Source organism: Pollachius pollachius, assembly GCF_949987615.1.
Source record: "Pollachius pollachius genome assembly, chromosome: 20".
In the NCBI taxonomy this organism is placed as follows: domain Eukaryota; kingdom Metazoa; phylum Chordata; class Actinopteri; order Gadiformes; family Gadidae; genus Pollachius; species Pollachius pollachius.
The window spans coordinates 9,798,241-9,820,187 of record NC_136953.1 but is presented as its reverse complement, the minus strand read 5'-3'; the positions used below and the strand labels follow the sequence as shown (position 1 = coordinate 9,820,187).

The 21,947-nt window shown below is 42.3% G+C and overlaps 1 protein-coding gene across 3 annotated transcripts; it reads left to right on the top strand.

The window, feature by feature from the left end:
* Positions 1-2,809: 2,809 nt before the first annotated feature.
* Positions 2,810-19,217, top strand: adisspb (adipose secreted signaling protein b). Of its 3 annotated transcripts, XM_079757758.1 has the most exons (7): positions 2,810-2,948; positions 5,382-5,500; positions 11,307-11,452; positions 14,340-14,478; positions 15,559-15,684; positions 16,860-16,979; positions 17,479-19,217. In XM_079757758.1, the coding sequence occupies exons 2-6, from the start codon at positions 5,482-5,484 to the stop codon at positions 16,958-16,960; spliced, it is 531 nt and encodes a 176-aa protein (XP_079613884.1). In that variant the 5' UTR covers positions 2,810-2,948; positions 5,382-5,481; the 3' UTR covers positions 16,961-16,979; positions 17,479-19,217. The 3 variants fall into 3 exon arrangements, with proteins under 3 accessions (XP_079613884.1, XP_079613883.1, XP_079613885.1); XM_079757757.1 differs by lacking the exon at positions 17,479-19,217 and having other exon boundaries at positions 16,860-17,161; XM_079757759.1 differs by lacking the exons at positions 2,810-2,948; positions 17,479-19,217 and adding an exon at positions 4,513-4,539 and having other exon boundaries at positions 16,860-17,161.
* The last annotated feature ends 2,730 nt before the right edge of the window (positions 19,218-21,947 follow it).

Here is a 21,947-nt window from a genome sequence, read left to right as displayed (position 1 = left end):
ACAACATTTAGCATTGATTTGGAATCAGCTAAACAGATTGAAAATATGCTGCAACTGTGGTTTGTGGCTGCAAACCATAAAAGTCTTGATAATTTGAAGGACGAATAAGCAATATAACATGACTTTGAAAGCATGGTTATTATCCTTAGATGGTATTATAGCTTACCAGGGAATAATACAAACTCATTGCCATTGACTGTTTCACAGGATCATTTGTTGCGAACTTAGCCATAGCTGACATGCAGACATGTTCTGCTTTCGGCAAGACACATTTTACTAATGTATCAGGTCTCTGTTTCAGAATTCAGGGGGGACTAATAGGGAGGGGGCCCTGGATAGATCAGGCGACCAGCCTACCAAGTGGACAGTTGCAAACGTAAAAAAAAAAATAAAAATATTTTTTCAGAAATATGCATTTACGTATGGAAGAGATCTGAACTGAAGACGACTTTATCTGCTTCACTACCAGCACATCCGGGACCTTGTGCTGGGACACCAGAGGTTGATGGCTCGGGCGCCCAGCTCTATGAGCCGAACAGCAGGACCCTCTCGCTGTGGTATGTTTGATGCTTTGGACAGTGTTACGGTGACACGCTTGAATTACACGCTCTCGATGGTGTACATGTAACTGAAATAGTACGTCGCAATCCGTTGTCGGGTTCACCAGGACCCAGCGAGAGAAGGAGAGGACTGTGTTGGCTGCATCGCACAACTCCGCCACTAGGGGGCGGTGTCCCACCAGAAAAAGAAAGAATACCCAACCCATAAGTTATTATTGCAATTATTAGAATAGAGATATTAAAATATAGAACGCTTGCGTGTCATCTCTACGCGAGGGCCATGCTAACCTTCTCTGTATCGTTCCAATTTTAGTATGCGTGTAACCCGAGGTAACACGTCAAGAACATGACGTCTACTCACACAATGGATTTTCTCTAATGGTTCCGGCTTAATAAAAAAAACACTGCGATACAATAAAATACATAGCAATAATAGATCAATACGCAGGTCCAGTTATGGTGTCATTAGGATATTATGTATATTTTCTATTAAACTATTCTGTAACGCCATCGGTAGGAATTCTGGGTAGAGCAGGGCGTCGTCTCTCCCCTTTCACAGACGCTGCGGCAAAGAGCGTAACGCTCGTACCCTCGTGTTGATAGAAGACTTGGCATCGCGTCCGCTTTGATTGATTTAGCCTAGCCCTGAATACAATTCAGAACACTGTGTTGCCCTACACAAATACATACAGTCATACAGTACTGCGATCTACATCTACACGTAATACAATGTATAAATGTAAACATAAAATACAGTATCAACCAGAAGAGAGGTCACATCCTGACACCTAGCGGTATATTTCTGATCGTTGAATGTCTTTACATTTAAAAGTGTGATATCCAAAAAGTTCCCGCTAGGTGTCAGGTGGCGACCCTGACACCTAGGGGAGAAAAATATTTTCAGAAATATATATTTACGTGAGGAAGAGTTGTAAACTCAAGACGAGTTTATGAATTAAAGGATTGGGTTGTTAAAATAAAACAAAAATGTGCGTCGTCCCTGGGTGGGCTTGAACCACCAACCTTTCGATTAACAGTCGAACGCGCTAACCAATTGCGCCACAGAGACCCATGTTACAACGTGCATGTGCTTTTCTATAAGCTAATTACTTCCCCATGTCAGCGATGGCTCTGTTTGCGACAAATGTTCATCTGAAACAGGCTGTATTTATATTTGGAATCTGTTTTGCGCTTCAAACGAGGCGTGTTTATTACAAATGGCAGGAGATTGTATTATACCCTTGTATGCTAGAATACCGGTTAAAGAGAATTTAACCCTGCTTTTCGAAATCATGTTATGTCGCAGAAAAGCAAACGGAACGATTATTTGAGATTTTTCTGTAGAACTGACGTGGAAAATACTTGTTTATCGAGCTATGGTTATTGTCAATATATATATATATATTATCGCGAACTGCACTAGCATGGCAGGATAAAGAAACCTAGATAACTTTTTTAAATGTTTGTCAAGAATAAACGTATCCTTTGTATATACTATATGCTTGGGATTGTCCGCAACCTTACCCTCGCTCAAACATGTGAACAAATCAATGTCGGACGTGGGGCTCGAACTCAAGACCGGCTGACAGTGGGACATTTAGTGTTGATCAAAAATAGAACAGAACCAAGAATAACCCCTCATGCCTTTCTGTGAACATTCCACCAGAAGGGCTCGGATAAAAAGGGGTAGCGCCCAGCGTGGGGCTCAAACCCTGATATTTGACGCCTCAAGCATTGAACGTGTATGTAGGATGTATGCACTTTGGACGGTCCAAGTATACATCTTCATAGACCAAAAATCCCATTAAAAAGCACTCTAATAGATACATCTGCCATGCGGTGGCATTATTTCCCGCATGACCCTGCGTCAAACATTGCATGCAGCGTAGTTGTATGCAAGATGGTTAGTTATACAACTGCTTTTAAACTCACTTTCCCCTGTGTTCAGCGCATTTATATGGTGTTTTGGGGATTCACACGAGAAGGATGCATCACATCTCTTTCTACTACTACTAAAAGTGTGCGTTCAACAAACAAGCGCTACATTGAACACGTGATCAAATGCGGAAATGTGCTGTTGTGGCTTGCAGTGAAGAGGAAATTGATTTCGGGTTAGTGGTTGCTGCACTTAAGGGTCCGGACGTACAGTGGGCGGTACCTTTCTGCGTTACCAACCATTCACTGATACCAAACGCACGGTGGGCGGGACCTCTAACTTACGTTCAGAGCCTTGGGTCGTAAAACGACCATGTTTTGGTCCAGCTGTATATCTATCTTGAGTGTTCCTGTATCTTTGAGTCCACACAGTACGGACATTAAAACGACTTTCATTAAAAAGGACGGCTTGCAATGCAGTTGAACGACTTCGGTGATTAAATCTGCTTTCAGGTACATTTTCACTGCACATCAATAACGGTTCATTGAATCACACGCGTAGTTAAACTTAAGTAAATTCATAGAAACAGACAAATAGCAGGTGCATGCGACTCTTGGTATGATGTCAATGTACACGTATTAAAGCTTGTGGAGCGTTACTAGTTTGGCTTTCTGTTTAAGAAATATTATATTCTATGGACTTTGGACGTTTTATCTTCATAGCATATCGAAACGTCAAAACCGAACCACATTATTCAAATTATTCTCATGAATTAGTATCCCACGCTAATGTATCTACAAATGTATTTGTTATAGGATACGATGCGTATAGTGATATCGCTTAGTCGCTGTAGGAAGCCTATGAAAATGAAACTTAATATTTAACTTTCTATGTAGTCCTGTATGGATTTATTCATTGATATCCATAACTTGTCACATTCTATGTAGCGTTACAAGTGTTGCCATCATGTTCTGTATGTATTCTTTAGATTATTTCTGCTTCTGTTTCTTATTCAGGCCCTCCAGAAAAATGCGGCGTTTTTTTGTGATTGTTGCGGCCAAAAATCCTTGATTAGGCGGCATGTTTTCTTAAAAAATGCGATGAAACATGCGGCATATTTATGCAATTGTATGCGATGAAATTGCGGGAACTTGCGAAAAATGCAGCTTTTCGATGACGTTCACGTCGCGTAATTACGTCACTTCATAACGGTGGGCGGGACCTCACTTCACACAAGAGCAACCAATGGCTGCTCTTGTGTGAAGTGAACGCAACATTTTTCAACTTTCTGCTAAGATATTTGTGACTTTTTTGCAACGAAAATGCGGGGATTATGAAATCATGCAAGCCCCGCAAATTTTGCGCGGAAATCGGCAATTTATGCGGTGAAAGTGCGGCATATTTGGAAAAAAAAATGCGGCCCCCGCATGAATATGCGGACTTTGGCTGATTATGCGTTGAATTATGAGATCGCATAATCGCGTTTTTCTGGAGGGACTGCTTATTCATCTTAATTATTATAGTCTCGAACCCTAAACCGATAATAACTTTATAACATGTATTTATATGGACATGGTGAACATTGCACATTCACATGGTGTCGAAACAAGTCGCTATCATAATTGTCATGGCAATATTTCACACACACACACACACACACACACACACACACACACACACACACACACACACACACAGTGATATAAACGCAGTTTATTAATGTCTCTCAACAGTAAGCCTCTTTGTTGTGTTCTGTAAACACAACACCACAAGAATATTTGCTTATTTATCCCCACCCCACAAGCCTTCTGACTTTTATCGTATCAGAATACCTGTGAATATCTTAAACAAACCGAGGTACATGTTAAACTAATCAGTCAGTGGACAGTGTGTGGTCAATAAATCTCTTCCTTTCCTTTCCTTTCTGCATGCGGGAGAGGTTAAAGAGAAGAGATATTTCAGGTGGAAGAGTCTTTAAGTGGGTCTCCACCAGTAACTTAATAAGCATCCGTTAGAAGGTAAAAAATTAACACTTTTGTTTCTGCTCTTTACCAATGAAATAATGTAGGCCTACTTCACACCAAACAGGGTACATGAAAAACGGTATGTTTGATCAAATTACATAATAGTAATAATATTGGGGCTCTTATTACAATGGCATATAAACTTACTAGTGCAGATATCATGTATAAACATTTGTGATGGAGTGTGTTTGATCTTCTCACACTACTGTTCAATGAGGGGTAGGTCTGACACTTCATATCTCTATCCTGTAGCCTATGTGTATCATTATCAATAAATTCCTGTTTATATGAGTCACCATGAATTGCCCACGTTTGTTTGTGTGTGAAACCTGTCCAAACCTGTCCACTCACTAATCATCTTAAACCGTTTTGTGATTTTGCCTTTAATTGAAGTCGCTCCCTGGCGGAGTGCCGCGCTCCTTTTGTCTTCATAAAATCATGAATTAATGAATGCTGAACAGGTTAGCCAGAGTCTGGCTGTTCATTAAATGAAACGACATACCTCCTGCCAGCTCACCGTTTCTAGTTGTGTGTGTGAATTCTGTTCTGTGGTTGTGCTGTGAAAACTTGGGTCTCCAATTTACTTATGTTGGTCCCCACCCTCCTACTCCTATGATGATATAATCCCTGAGCGTAATTCCTCATTTGTCTCTCTGTTTGTCTCTCTACTGGCTATCTCTCTCTCTCCCTGTCTCTCTCGCTCTCTTGCTACATATCTCTCTCTCTATTCTGTATTCTCTTCCTCTCTTCACACTCTACTCTCTCTGGTTCTCTCTCTTGCTACATATCTCTACTCTTTATCCTCTACTCTTCCTCTCTTCACACTCTGTACTCTCTCTGTCTCTCTCTCTCTTGCTACACTCGCTCTCTCTCTATTTGCTACATATCTCCCTGTCTTTGTCACCTTGCTCCATCTCTTAGTCCCTCGCCCTCCTCTCCTCCCAGCCCGACGGCTGAGATGACAAGGCAGTGAGATCGTCTGGCCCAGCGTGTCTTCCTGTGTCTCTCTTGTTCCCCTGAGATGGCAACGGCTAAAAAGAGTGAGTCTTTGTTTTTTATTATTATCCCTTTTGTCTTTTTTTTTATGTTGTCCTGCCGTCGATTATTGAGTCTTGGCAGACTCGTTCTCACATTTGATTCTTTAATCATCACTTTGTATGAATGAATTGGTTTGTCTTTTGCTTGTCTAAATTGAGGTACAAAAAGTACTTGAAATTATACTTGATACCTATGGTACTTTTTAAGGTACTTGGCATGTTAGGGTACTAGGTAATTGAGCATGTAAGGGTACGTGGCATTTAAGGGTACATGGGTATTTGGCATGTTAGGTCACTTGGCCAGGACAGGAAATAGACCACAATAACAGCTAAAGATTGTAAATGTTAAAGGTGCTTAAGGTAACTAGGTACAATTTTAGTGCTATCGTTTAATTGTAATTTGTCAGAAAAATGCCAGAGTTATTGGTCAGCTATTATTGAAATTCTCTGTGAAACCTCCGTTGTGGTTGACTGTGTTCCTACCTCCTTACGAGCATATATCAATTTTAGACCGCTCCCGGCTAACTACTGGCAAAACATCAAATCGCTTCCCTGATTGGTTGGGGAAATTCAGCTTCCCTGTCAATCAAATTCACACACAAAGCATTATCATAGCACTAACGCCTGTGCAAGGATGCAACCCTCAATGGAAGAGAACTGTAGGGAGGGTGGGGTGGGGGCATCGTTTTAGGGTTTCATGTTTTAAAAATGTTGCTCTCTTGCCTTTTTTCTGCTTTCTCTCTCTTGAGAGCTCTCAAATCATGCCAATTTAACCTTTTATTTTAGTAAGACAAGGTTAAGTAACCAGTAGCACCATCTAAGGTTTATGTTTTACAGTTTTTATGTTTTTTATTTCTGTTTACTGTTCTACATCATCTGTTCACAGACCAGATGGCCGGTGTGATTCATTAAAACGGTACACCTGACGGTACCTGGTAGCAGGTCCAGGCCTGACGCGTTGACGTAGGGATTCCCTGAATCCTCCCCGATGATGTAATATTCCCAGAATGAAAGTGATCCATGCCTCATTTCATTTCTAAGAGTAATAGCCGGAAGGAATCATCAAAGTAGACAGCCCCGGGAGCCAATCGGATTACATAACTTGGGGGTACACAAGAACAGGGCGATAAAAAACCCTCCCTTTTACAGACACGTTTGGGTTAACTTTACTTGCAATACTTACTTGTGGTGGTGCAAACAATTCCTTATTTTGAGGGAGTATGATGGGAGCTCACCATGACCAGTGGGACCTCTAGTGTCTAGATTTACCTTTTCTCAGATCGAATAACCCCCCCCCCCCAAACACACACACACACATACACCCCTCAGGCAGGCAGCCAGGGTAGCGATTGAGTTTTAACCTAATCACTTCAAACGTCTGTGGATCGATTGGGGTTGCCAGGGATGCAGTCCGGAGGCGGAGCAAGGAATGGTGGTCACGGCCGTGGCTCAGCCCCACATTGGCCTGCTTTTATCTTTGGCGTTACGCATTATCCAGACTTGCCAAAAACAATAAAGAACACCCTTTTAATACTGGGCCTCAATGACCTAGCAGCCATCTTTGTTCCTGTTGCTAGTTGGTTTGGGGGGAACTGAATGCGGCATTCAGTTCGAGGATGGCACCAAGATGGCCGGGTATGTGAATAAGGCAGATTGCAGTTAACCTTAGTTGAACTACCTTTCAGGACCTCCTGTGGCGTGCTATAAACATCCAACAACTATAATCCCCATCTAACCCCCCCAGTGGTGTGTGTGTGTGTGTTGTTGCTCCAGAAAGCCTCTGTTGTCTAACTGATAAGGTTACCGGGTGGGCCGAGTGACTGCACAGACACTCTCACTATTGACTTTCCGTCAAAGTGGTCTGGACTACAACGCCGGTCTCATGTGTCTGGGGTCTCGTGAAACGTCACTGGGTGGTGTGCGTGTTTGTTAGGAGGGGTTGTGTCTTGTTTCTTTGAGATTCTTCAATGTGTGTGTGTGTGTGTGTGTGTGTGCACGCGACTTGACGTGCCACTCCTCTAATATCCCACTGACACACATATCACAGATGGATGGATCAGTAAGAGGGAGAGAATTGGAGATTAAGCTGGAATAAACCAGTTGGGTAACGTGTGTGTGTGTGTGGGTCGGGCCGAGGTCGTGGATTATCCGGTCCATCCACACGAAAGAAGCCTTGGTATTGTGATAGTGACGTATTACAGTGTAGTAATGTAATTGTAATCATTGTCTATACTTTAATACAAAAACCAGGAAAGTGAAATTCCTTCAATATGTGTTGATATTTTCGGGCCAATCGGATTGATTCTGTTTGTGGACTCAAGAACCATTTCAGCCAGTCATTAGCTCATGGGCCGCGAGGCAGGGGAACCCCCTGCATGCCGGGCCAGATTTTGAGCGGCTGGACTCGCTGAAGCACTGTCCGACGGCTTAGATGTTGTATACGGGGAATGGGTTAACCTAGTGATTGTTAGTGCTTTGCACTTGGTTCTATGAAAGTCCTTACTGCACCGAGAGCGATATATTTTTTCACTTTCTTATGACAAATGTACTTATTGTAAGTCGCTTTGGATGAAAGCGTCTGCTAAATGCCCTAAAGGTAAATGTAAAATATCAAGCAGAGCACAACTGGGACACATAAACAAGGATGGGTTGGGGAACAAGATGCTCCAAAAACATTCTGTAAGCATGTTGGTGTTTTATTCCCTCCAAATGTATACTTGATATTTTATATTGAATAACAATTTGTTTCATGTGGTTTGTGCACCAAATTGTTTTAAAAAAAGACAGTGGAGACAGCGGTTGAGGCATCATGGCAAGGAAAGGGTGAAAAGGCACTCTGGTGACGATTTCAGCACAAATATATACGTTATACTAAAAGCCAGGCCTCAAGGAGTGAATGCAGAATACAGAAAGTAGGGTTTTGAGGGGATTGGGGTATTTAAAACATGCGTTTAATGACCAGCGAGGTTAAGCTACTCCCTATTTGGCCCATTGATGTCTCAGCCACCCTACAAAGCGTTACAAAATCCTATAATGGTGCACTTACACTGTAAAGGTTAAAAAGTCCATAATGTTTAATAGCAGCAATTTCATGTGAGCAGTTGGCTTTTCTATCTCTGTTCCCGATGCTAGCATTAAGACGCCAGGTAAGTTGATGTATACAATGCCATCAACGAAAGGCCATTCCTAGTGCTTTCAAAGGAGCACCTGTAAAAACACGGAGAGGAATATCGTTGAAAGATCGTTAAAAAGAGGAAGACTGTAAAATGAAAGTATGAATGGTAAGAGAATATACGTCATGCAGACATGCATTTTTTTATTGAAAGGGTTAGGGTTTGAAACAGAAGGATTTCAAGTCCTGATTTAACAGGACTTGAAATATGTAGTTGCAGAAGAGTGGTCTGGAGATTGTTTCAGATCTGTGGTGCATAAGAACTAAAAGCCGGCCCTGGGAACAGAGGCGGTCCCTGGTGAGCTGAAAGCTCTGGTGGGCTCATAACACACAGGCAGATCACATGTATTTTGGTCCTAAACGATTCTAGTGCTTTGAAAACTATTAGTGATATTATGTGCAGTGATTTAGCGCTGAAGTAATGTGGTCTGCTCTCTTAGTCTTGGTTAAAGCTCTGGCAGCAGCATTCTAGATGAGTTGGAGCTGTCCAGCAGTCTTTTATTAGAGCCCTGTATACACGGCATTGAATATTAGCTTATTCTTAAACTATGTTGTTGTATTATTTGAATGTAGTAGTAATTGTAAGATCCTCAGTGGTAATGGGTCTTTACTTACAAGTTGGCAGCCTCTTCTAGCACCTAAAGAGAGCATAACAAATCAAAGCTTTTATGGTACATGTAACCCTGTAACCCATTAAAATGGATACCATATGCATGGCTAAGCCACTGCTGCTTGATAATCTTATCACTGCCTAGAAATCCTCTTTTTCGATTGGCCCCCTGATTTAACGCATCGACTTCGATTGAAGTCGAATGCAAAACTACCACAGTATCAGAGGAGTGTCTGTACGTAGGCCTGTCCGTCGATTCTCCCAACCAACGTTCATCCGACTTCACACTCGGCTGCACGGTCGAGTGTGAAGTTGTTCGGATGAGCGGTTCACAAGAAAGCTGCGAGTGTTCGCCTTGTTCGGACCAGGCTCGACTTGAGCGGGCACTGCACTTGTAATCACAAATCAGTAAACCAAAAAATCAAGCGTGGTCAGATTCCATCAGATTGCCTCTTCAATTCAAAGGCAAACAACAAACTTGATCAAAGTCTGTATTGTTTTTCCTGACCAAGTTGGGATTACGAACGCACAAAGTGTTTTGGCCTTTTTGGTTGGTATGCCCACAGGTTGAGATCAGACACTACCTAAAACACACACACAGACATCGGGCTGCATTTGATACTTGATGACTTTGTTCTGAATTACCGTCTCAACATCGGACCTCCAATGTTCTCATTCTTCTTTCAAATCAATCGGGCCAGTTTTTTTTTTTTATATCAATTGACCCCAGCTTTGTCAGCCGGGTCAGTGATCATTATCTGAAGAGGTCTTTGTGCTTGTGGTCTTGCATGTTTTCAAGTATGGACCTATTTCTTGATCATAGTCATGCTGTACCGTCTTTCCAGTTCAGGCACTTCTTTGAAGCAGATTGATTTGTTGACTCCTGGGTTTGTAAAGTACCTTTGGCCTCCAGTCAGACTAAATCAAAGCTTTTATCACTTTCCCTATAATCTCACAAGCGCGCACACACACACACACACACACACACACACACACACACACACACACACACACACACACACACACACACACACACACACACACACACACACACACACACACACCCCATTAAGTGTGATTATTAAAGAATGGAACTAATGCAACCGTTTCTAGGAAAAGATTAAATGATTCATTGAAAAGTGGTTTTCGTTAGGGGAGGAAGGGTAGACAACAACAAGGGTAACAACAGGGAAACCATAGTGGAGAAGAATAAGGATCAAGAGTTAATGTTTTTTCTTTTTTCATAAAGCTCTGAGAAATTAAAGAGTAAAGAACGTCAACTAATAACTTGTGGCCTTAAGACGATTATAGACGTTTTGAGGCAGACAATGATGTACATTTTTCTGTTCTTCCCAGCCACTGGGGAATGTTCTGGAGACGCTGTCCGCTTCGTCAGCAGTCTCACGGTTATAAAAGAACACAATAAAAACAATTTTCTTTTCAGTTGCGTGAAAAGGGAGATCATATATTTACTAAGTGTTTACTCTGTGTTTTTTCTTTATTTTTATGCTTTCATGTGCCGTATTTCAGCTCATTAATTTCACAGAGATGTGAACAAAGGCAATAGAAACGTCCATGGCCATGCAAATGATTTAGTTTTCCTTTAACATAGCTTGATTCTATTAATATTAATATTATCCAAACACTTCCCCAAACACATACAGTTTTAATTCAGTGTTAAATCCGGCACCTCGTTTTATTATGGGATCGTTCTTCTCGGATTCTAACAGATTAGAAGTGTCAGGAATAAATCCTGGCCCTCTTCACCGACGCCTCTTCCTTCCAAATGGATGTCCGTCACTTCCTAAGTCTGAACCGTGAAATCCTATTTCCATCTTGGCCTGGTGTGACATCCATCCATCATGATCTCTAAACCACTACGTAATTAAACCCATACGCAATGTGCAAACCTAGCCACAGCAATGTGCCATCAAGATAAAAGTATGCAATATTGAATTCTTTGCATGATAAAACTAAGATTTGTAGATATGAGGTTATGAAAGTGACGTCACTCTCCCCCTTTCCAGGCACTGTGAAAACGGGTGGGGTGCGTTTCTCAGAGGAGCCCCCCCCCACTACCACCGCCTCTTCCTCCCACGTTCACTTTGAGGAGAAGCTGCACGACTCGGTCGTCATGGTGACCCCGGAGGCCAACGGCAATTTCCTGGTCAAGGTACAGATCATCAACATTATTGCTCCCTGAGTCACTTAGGAGACTCTCCCTTGCCTCCCTTTTCCTTGTTACTTTTCCACATCTGTATGTTGTTTAACTTTTTACAATTGGCACAGACTACTAAGCTTCTTTTACAGTTGGTCTTCAGATAAATATTGGGGGGGAAAATTGTTATGGTGGTCAACCCACTAAGTGAGACTGTCGAGGTATGAGCTCAAAATGTGTTCTGTACTTTGATGCACTTCAATAAGTTGTGATCTAAGGGGCAAAGGGAAATAACCACAAAATAAATCAATCTCGCCATCAGCGATTCAGTGATTGATTCAACTACCGGGTCCAAACTAGATCAATGATTCCCGAGTGGGACGGTCATAAGTGTTGAAGCCTGAGCTGAGTCACGTCTCAAAGTGTCCTTAGAAAAAGTGGGCCCAAGTTAGAGCTGTGCATGAATAAAATAATTTCACAATGCATTCAATCATAGGTGGAATCAATTCAATCATTCCACCAAAAACGCCCCCAAACATTTACTTCCTGCGTAAAAAAGATACCAAAAGTGTTCCGTTATATGATCTGATTTCTCTCTGGCTCTCTCTTTCTGTCATTCACCCATAATATGATAATACCTGCTCAGGGATGTCTACAGGTTAGGCTTTTCACCTTTTGGGTCTGAACCCAGAACCTTTCAGCTGGGAATCACCCTATCGGCTAACCACGGGGATCACCCTAACACCTAACCAGTGGGATCACCCTAACACCTAACCAGTGGGATCACCCTAACACCTAACCAGTGGGATCACCCTAACACCTAACCAGTGGGATCACCCTAACACCTAACCAGTGGGATCACCCTAACACCTAACCAGTGGAATCCCCCTAACACCTAACCAGTGGGATCACCCTAACACCTAACCAGTGGGATCACCCTAACACCTAACCAGTGGGATCACCCTAACACCTAACCAGTGGGATCACCCTAACACCTAACCAGTGGAATCCCCCTAACACCTAACCAGTGGGATCACTTAACCAGAAGCCTATCCTGGACCCCCCCCCCCCCCCCTCAAAGAAACCAACAACATCCAACATTTACATGCATGTACATTAGCTCTAGAACCTGGACTTAAGGTTGAAATGTTTCTTTTTTTGAATGTTTGCTGCAGTCGTGGAGTTACAGCTTTGTGTGTTTGTACGCGTGCCTGAGCCTCCGCCTCCGCGTTCGCCCGTGGGTGTGTGCACGCGTCATGTTTACATGGTTCTCAAAAGGCCTTTTGATTGGGAAGACCACCCCAGTGGGCAGTGAGTTCTGACAGCCCACAGTGGACCATCTCTGCCTTGTGTCTGAGTGAGGGTTGCCATGGGAATCCACGATGAAGAGGAGGAGGAGCAGGGGGTTTTGGGAGGGGGGGACTGAGTTCTTGTAGCCAGAATACCGTTGGGTTGTGAGTGCGTGGGTGAGTGATCAGTATGCAGTCACTGTGTGAGCGCATGCGGACAGATCAGTCCATCGCTCTCTCTCCCTGTCTCTGTGCGTCTCTGTCTTTGTCTCTCTCTGACTCTCTTGTGCTATGTCTCTGTGTCTCTCCAATCACCTATCTCTTCAGAAATCCTCTCTATTTTTCTGTCTCTCTGTATGTCTCTCTCTCTCTGTCTTTATTGCTGTCACTCTGTCTTTTTCTCTCTTTCTTTGTCTCTCTGTCTCTCAGTCTCATCATCTCTCGCCCAGTCTTCGTCTCTCTCCCTGTCTCTTTTGAAAGAAAAGCTTATTGTTTTGGTTGTTTTGTTATGTTTCTATTATATAAAACCCTGAGGAAGGTTTAATTCGGTACATTTGATTGATTCGGTGACGCCTCACATATTCCATCAAAAACCCAAAAAATAACCAAAGTCTGCAATAGAAAGCCCTTGACAGCTCCATAGCGACTTATCTGACACACAATGACGACAGACCGGTCTAAAACGTCTATTAAAAACGACCGTAAGCCATGTTACGGTCACAGCGAGTGCATTTCCTCTCCCCACTCGGAGAGTTAAACCCATTCTCTGTGGTGGGTTTGCGGTCCTCCACTCTACTCTGCGAGGTCGTGAACTAGCGGAGGACCCGCCCTTGGGATTGCATGCGTGTTGTCGGGCATAAATCCTCGTCCCTTATCGACCGCCTCCTGCTGTGCTTCCTCCAAATAAGCTGGCAGCCTCGCACAGGGCTGTTGTTTTTATTCTGAAGTGCAGCCAAGAGAGAGACTGTGTCTTATCTCTGTGCCCAAGCTTCCTCCTCTCCAACCCTCCTCCCCTCCATCCCTACACCCTTCCTCCCCTCCACCCTTCCTCCTCTCCACCCTTCCTCCTCTCCAACCCTCCTCCCCTCCATCCCTACACCCTTCCTCCTCTCCACCCTTCCTCCTCTCCACCCTTCCTCCTCTCCAACCTTCCTCCTCTCCACCCTTCCTCCTCTCCAACCTTCCTCCTCTCCACTCTTCCTCCTATCCAGCCCTCCACCCATTCTGCTAATTTCACCGCTCTATACTCTCTCTCTCTTTCTCTCTCTCGCGCTCTCACCATTGCTCTCTCGCTCTGTCACACTCTCTGTCTCTCTGTGCCTTCTCTGTCTCTGTCTCTGTCTCTGTCTCTCCCTCTGTCTCTCCCTCTCTCTCTCGTGTCTTCGCATCCCCCTGGTCTCTCAATTCTTCATTCAAGTATTCCTAACTTTCCAAAGTATTTTGGAAAGCAGTACTTCTGCTCTGAAGGATGGAAATAAAAGATACAATCATGAAGTTCTATGAGTATTTACTTTGTATTATTCTCTCTCTCTCTCTCTCTCTCTCTCTCTCTCTCTCTCTCTCTCTCTCTCTCTCTCTCTCTCTCTCTCTCTCTCTCTCTCTCGCTCTCTCAGGTGGGCTTCTTGAAGGCCCAGCACAGGTATGAGATCGTCTTCACCCTGCCGGAGCTCCCGGCGCTGGGCAAGGCCGTGTGTCCGGCGCCCGTTCCCAGCCCCCACCTGCGGACCACCGACCTCACCCTCCTCCCAGACGGTGAGAGACTCAATGTGTGACCGGCCCTTCCTCAGATCCTGCCTGGGACAGGACAGCGCTGATTAAGATCCTGGCCAATACAACCTGAGTGGGTTTATCATGTATTTTGTATTTTGAGGTTTGGGTTTTTTTGCTTGTTCATCGTTATCTGAGCAGTGTTTGTTTATGTGTTTTCACCACTGTGTAGACTCTGGCTGTTGTGTGTGTGTGTGTGTGTGCGTGTGTGTGTGTGTGTGTCCCCTGGCCCCCTTCCCTCTTGTCCATAGGATTCGTCCGGTTTGCTTCAACCCCAGGTTCATAGTTTTTGTTATTGTTCAGCTAAGCCACTCTGGCGGTGTATTAGGCAGTTGGCGAGGCCATTTACACCCACTCTACTCCAAATCCATATTACAAAAGGTTGGACCAACCCGAAATACAGCTGTTGGAGCGGCTAAACACTTGTTTGGAGCAGAGTGGATGTTGATGGCTCGCCAACAGCCCGCTTTCGGAGCGTGCATACACCATGAGAAAAGGGTTTGAGTTGAAAGAAAGTCATGGTTAATTTACATCTAGACATATACATGGTCAGCATTAACCTGGGGTCTGAGCACACCGGACGAGACCTTTGGAAAGAGAGTGGGGGGATATGGAGGAGGACAAACTGGCAGGAGAGAAGAACTGGATGCAATCTCTCCGTCTCCATCCCCCCCTCCCCCGCACCTCTTCTGTTATGTCGGTCTGATCTGCCTTACTGGTTGTCCGCAACTTCCTGTCTGGAATTAATTATGCGCTATCTTGTCTTATCTTGTCCGTCTGGCTGTCTCTCTCTGTTTGTATTCTTCATGATTGCTTTTGTCTTCTTATCTTCTTATTCTTTCTTTCTAACTTGTTTGATCCCCCCTTCTCCTCCCATTCATCACTCTGTCTCTCTCTCTCTCTCTCTCTCTCTGCCTCTCTGTCTCTCTCTCTCTGCCGCTCTGTCTCTCTCTCTCTCTCTGCCTCTCTGTCTCTCTGTCTCTCCCTCTCTCTCTCTCTGCCGCTCTGTCTCTCTCTCTCTGTCTCTCTCCCTCTCTCCCGCTCTCCCTCTCTCCCTCTCTGCAGGGGGTCTGAGGGTGACCTGTGAGTACATGGCCCAGCAGGAGGGAGTGCTCTGTGAGGAGCTGCTGCTCCTGAGCGAGGCCAACGACCACGAGTCTGTCACGGTCAAAGTTCACGCCAGAGTCATGGGTAACCAGAATAATTTATGTAAAATCTACCAAGATTCTCCTTTCATCACTTTTTGCAGGCTCTATCCTTCTCCTAAAGCAAGGGAGATGTTCATGACTTACCCTACCTCCTGAACACACCGCCCAGAGCAGAAGGCAGCGTTTCTAAAAGCTCTTTGGTCCCTGCTGCCATTAGGAGGCAGTACCAGTGGGTTAAAACGTGCCGTCTTGATTGCAGTCACTTTAGCCCAATGTTAATAGTGATTGTTAAGGCCACCGTGTTTTATCCTGCTGGTTCTACTGATCCTCAGGGAGGCCCAAGACAGGTTGCCATGTTGGAGACAATCGACATCTATCCCTCTATCTTTCTAACCAAGATAATACGGTGGACTTAAACCTGATCTTAACTTCTTAACATATTTGGTGAATGCATTTAGTTTGACTTGAATTGAGTTAAACACGGTGTAATAAAAAATGACTGATAAGCAACATAGAAAGGGAAGGATGTAATAAATGACACTATATTATTATCTTTGTGGTTATCCGATGAATACATGTCCCTCTACTGAACTGAATGGCACTAAGTGTTCGTCCCTTGGCCATGATGACTTAGAAAGGGCTTGTATGTTACTCAGGACTTCATTTGTTCCCTTTGATCCTGTAATCTATCAACCATGGCTGAATTCCCACTGGTTCTGAACACGTCTGTGGTAAACTTCACATATATTCAGTCTCTTGCCAGAGCACAAGATACCATCAACATGACCGGCTGCAATGCAATAACCCATCCAGGGGGACAGGGGACATTCTGATGTGATAAGATGGTCTCTCAAGACTCTTTTCTCTCTCTGTCTCTGTCTGTCTGTCTCTCTCTCTGTCTCTGTCTCTCTCCTTCTATCTCTCTCTGTCTCTTTGTCGGTCTCTGCCTCTCTGTGTCTGTCTCTCTGTCTCTGTGTCTGTCTCTCTGTCTCTGTGTCTGTCTCTCTGTCTCTGTCTCTCTCCTTCTATCTCTTTCTGTCTGTCTCTTTGTCGGTCTCTGTCTCTGTCTGTCTCTCTGTCTCTGTCTCTCCTATCTCTTTCTGTCTGTCTCTTTGTCGGTCTCTGTCTCTGTCTGTCTCTCTGTCTCTCCTGCTATCTCTTTCTGTCTGTCTCTTTGTCGGTCTCTGTCTCTGTCTGTCTCTCTCTGTCTGTCTATAGATCGCCATCACGGTACGCCCATGTTATTGGAGGGAGTGCGCTGTATCGGAGTGGAGCTGGAGTACGACTCGGAACAAAGCGACTGGCAAGGATTTGACTAGAGGACGTCCGTGCACACACGTACGCACACACACACACACACACACACACACACACACACACACACACACACACACACACACACACACACACACACACACACACACACACACACACACACACACACACACACATTAAGAGCTCTCCACCGGCCTCCATCTTATTATAAAAAAGACAATTGGTTTTTTGAGTTCAATATTTATTCACTCCATGGTCATCTGTGTCTAGTGCAAAGAAAAATGTAATTGAATGGAATGGAAATTTTCTGAAAGTTCTGATCAATATAAATAATATAAACAAAATTCTGAATATTTCAATGCTAGGAACCAAAGGGAGACTTAATAAGCAAATAAGATAATATATATGCATATATATTAACACACACACACACAATATAAATAGTGTAAATGACACAGTCCATATATTATTGACAATATTATTCACACATGCACACACACACAAACACACACACACACACACACACACACACACATACCACTTTCGTAATTGATGTTGCCAGGTGCTAGCGTCCTTGGGATCGAGGGACCTTCAAGGGAACGTACAGCCAGCCCTGGCGTTCAGAGAACATCCTACACGAATAATCAACCATCCCCACTGAAGGCATCGGCTTCCTCCTCATCCTCATCATCGTCGTCGTCATCCTCAGCAGACTAGACACAGCGTCCAAATCATTCTCTTGAAACTTCTTTCTTTTTATTGTGTGTGTCTCTTGTTTGTCTTTTTTGTGTCGTGCCCACTAGAGGGAGCTAAAGCTCACTGAATCGTTCTGGCCTCTAACTCAAATTACAGTGATGTCTTCTCTTAAAGGTGACATATCATACCACCAGGTGTTTAACTGCTAATCACACTCACACCTGGTGGTACAAAATGTCACCTATAATGAAATTGTCTGTAGATTTAAGTTTTTGTTGCTACAAAGGCTTCTCCCATTGTGCACGTGAATGTCACTGTTGGTCGGCATCTGCCCTCGACGAAGGTCCTGGTATGAGACCCTCAGACCCCAGACATACGTTTCCCTTGGCCACTCTCCAGGCGATCACATTTGTAAGCTTTGCGATGTTACGACTTTCAACAAGTGCCTTTTTTTTTTAGCACAATCACTATTTCAACTCACTCGCTGTTATCAACACATGTTGATCTTTGCTTGTGCCGATCACCTGCCTGATACCTTGTGAGGACAGGTGATGTTTCGGCGGGTGTAGAGTCACCAATTCAGTCCTTCATGGAGTGTCACGCCATGCCCTTCTGATGTTTGTTCACAGATCTTCATTCCTCCGCCTCATCATCCCTGCCTCCTCTTTTTTCCCACAACATACAATCTTACCAGTTTCACTCTATGAGGACCTATCACAAAGGTTGGATATTTGTGGACAGAATGTCAGGCATGCATGTAACTAACTTTGAAGGTCTGTTAAGAACTTGTGTCAATGGAGTCATAAGCCATGATTGTTTTTTTCTGCGTCGTCACAAACGATTTGTAAGCCAGGTGTTCCTAGGACTCTTTGGGGAGTTTTGACCATGGTGCTTTTGCATATCATAAAATGCTTCTTTATGTTTTGCTCTCTTATGTATATTTGTTTTGAAGCGTCAGTGCGGACGGATTTAGATTAGTTTTTAACATTTCTAGAGAATTCTTTATCGGTCAAAGTGTTTTGGGTTCAACCCTGCCTATCACAGTTGTCAACTGAAAGAATCTATTGTTTTGGGCACATGAACATGAGACCAAAACAACATGAGAAGTGCTAACTTAATACACTTAATTGTTTAATCTGAAGGCTGTTTCAGGTTAAATGATTGTTCCTCTACTTCTGAAGGACTGCAGAGGCATGGATTAGTTCTTGTTCATGGCTGTTATTCCAGAGACTTGATAAATGCCCTCTCACTGCCACAGTGTGGCAGTGAGAGGGTATCCATCTGAGCCTGGCAGTGCCAAATAATGATCCCTTTCAGTTGACATTCTCACATCTTGCAGCACCAGGGATAAGCCATCTTGCACAATACTGGACCAATGTACAACATGTTCTACATTGTGGTTCACAAACAGTCTAATAAAAATATACTGTCTTATAAAAATCTAGAATCTAAGTTGAAAGTTAAGTTAGCTCGTTCTTAATATCCAGGTAGGCCAACTCAATAGGTACTGAATGTATAGGTATTAGTGAATGTCGAATTTTGTATAAACCTGCTCATTTTGTGTGTGTGATGTTATTTTTAATGTTTTGTCATGTCCTATATCAATAAAAGAACATGCAGTTATTAATGTTTTTTTCTTAACGAAAGGGACTTATATTTATTATATAGTATTCGGATATGGATATAACTTAAAAAGTTTATCCTTATATTTAATAATATGTTTTATGTTTCTTATTATTCTTTGAATTTATTGTAAATATTATACTGCCCTTGTTGTTGAACTTACATCGTGTGCTTTTATCGAGGCTCTCCGCTAGGGGGCAGACACGATAGACTACTTAAAGCGAGCAGCCTAACTTGGCTCCAAATAACATTAGCACGATAAAAACACCGAAGTTATAATCTATTAGGCTTCGTAGTATAGTATGAACAATACGCCTAAATGAGTCTAAATATAAAATACAACCTAATTAAGTTATAATTGAGGCACCATGCATACCTTTATTTTTTCCAGCTCCTCATTAAAAGCGTCTGTATAATGTGTTAGAATGTACTATAATACATTGATTTCTACGCCACAATTTTTTTAAATCATAAAATTACTTCACTAATTGAAGAAATTACTGATCTCTTCACCAAACGAAGTGAACAAGCACGAGTCCGAGCGAGTTGCCTACCGACAGATTGCCTGTAACGTCTCAGTGGTACCAAAAGAGGGCGCTGTAGACCAGTAGTAAACCCATGTTCTGTCATGCATTGTACACCACGGGTTAACCGTGTTGCGATGTATATTTGGTTTGAATGACTTTAAGTTTTTTTTGGCTGCCTATAACGCGCTGCAGTTGGCCTAAAATATTAATGTAACCAAATGTATATTTTACTGTGTGGTCTACTAACTCGATGTGTCAAAGTCTTTAGTTGTACTCGAATTGCAATGGCCTAGTTTGTCAGTTTTAGATTGTTTCCCTCTCATACAGATAATAAAATAAAGTGATATTATTATGATTATCATTTTGATTGTCTTTGCCATTTACCATTGGTGAATGATTTTATCCTATTGCGTCCTCCATTGTAAGCAGTTGGTGGCTCCAGTGGGAATCGAACTCACGCCAAGCTCTTTAAGTTGATCTTTATCGTTTAACATCATACATGTTGAGGCAATGCTTATGCATTGAACTTTAATAATAAAATGGAGCGTTTATAACATGTTGTGCTTTTCCTCACTTGTTTTACCTCTGTGACACTTTCACAACCTATCTCGTTTCAAGAGATAAATAATGAAAAGGTTAAAAACAAAAGTAGGAAAAGGCCTAGAATAGCCCTACTGTTGTCTACACGAGGCGTTCATGTAGGCCTTTCTCTCGTCCATTCCATCCGTGCCGTTGTACAAGTCTATTACAAATCCCATCGATTTTTTACGAATGAAATGTCGAATAGGCAATCAAAGCTTGTATAAACGAGTCTTCCAATCAAAAGGTAAGTTAAAAAAAATAGGGGTTGTTTGTATTGTGATGCAGTCGATGCGTTTATGCTGCAAGCAAGCGAGTCCTCATTTCAAGTTTATTAATAACGAAGGAATAACCCAGCATTGCGTTTATTTTTGGTCCATACATGTTATATTGTCTTGAATACGTACCTGGTACCGAATGGACAATTTGATGCAAAAAAACAACATCTGAATGTATGGATTATTTTGAAAAGTTTGCTATTTTGTTTCCCAGGTTGAAATGAGCGCTCTCGTGGATGGTTTGTCCTTGACTTCAAACGCAATGTGCAATGTGCAAACGCAATGTTGTCCGGAGCGAAGTCCTTACGTTGAGGAAGTGTAGTGTAGTCTGTAGATTGAATCAATGAATATACTGTTTAATAAACCAAGGGTTCTCCCGCTGTGTGTGAGCGAGGTGTTGGTTCCTCTAATCCCCCTCAACCTCTTAAAGACCTCCTGGCTGAACCTAAGAGCAAACCGACCACAGCTTGAGGTCAATTGAAAAGTTAATAAAGTAAACATATTCATAAGTAAACAAATGTTTAACTTTGTTTAACTTTAAAGTGTTAAACTTTAAAGTGTTTCAACGATTACTTAAATAAATAAATTAGGGCCTTAATAATAATAATAAAATACAATTAATTGTGACATGTGTGAATGCATTACTAAATTCGATACATTATTCTGCACCTTCCAGCAGTGGAAGGGAAAGTTTAGCTATGGGTCTTTCAATCACTGTTGTTTTAGTTTGAAGTATATGTATATGTATTTATGTATATATGTATATATTAATATATACATATAAATAATAAATATAGTCTTAATAAATACATACATATTTTATGTTTATTAGTTTATGATGTTTATTACTTTATCAATTGTTATGCTTATCCTTCGTTGTATATATATATATATATATATATATATATATATATATATATATATATATATATATATATATATATATATATATATAGTTCAGTATAGGCCTACTATAGCTGTTCTACTAAAACTACTACAACTTTCATATAAAAGGCTATATTAATAATAATAAATAATAATAATAAATAATACATTAACTGCACTGCTTTCTAGCTATCTATCTGTCAATCTATCAATCAATCTATCTATCAATGTATCAATCTATCAATCAATCTATCTATCTATCTATCTATCTATCTATCTATCTATCTATCTATCTATCTATCTATCTATCTCCAAATCTCTCTCTCTCTCTCTCTCTCTCTCTCTCTCTCTCTCTCTCTCTCTCTCTCTCTCTCTCTTTCGCTCTCTAACTATATATTTATCTATCTGTATATCTTTCTATATATATAACTCCATATCTATCC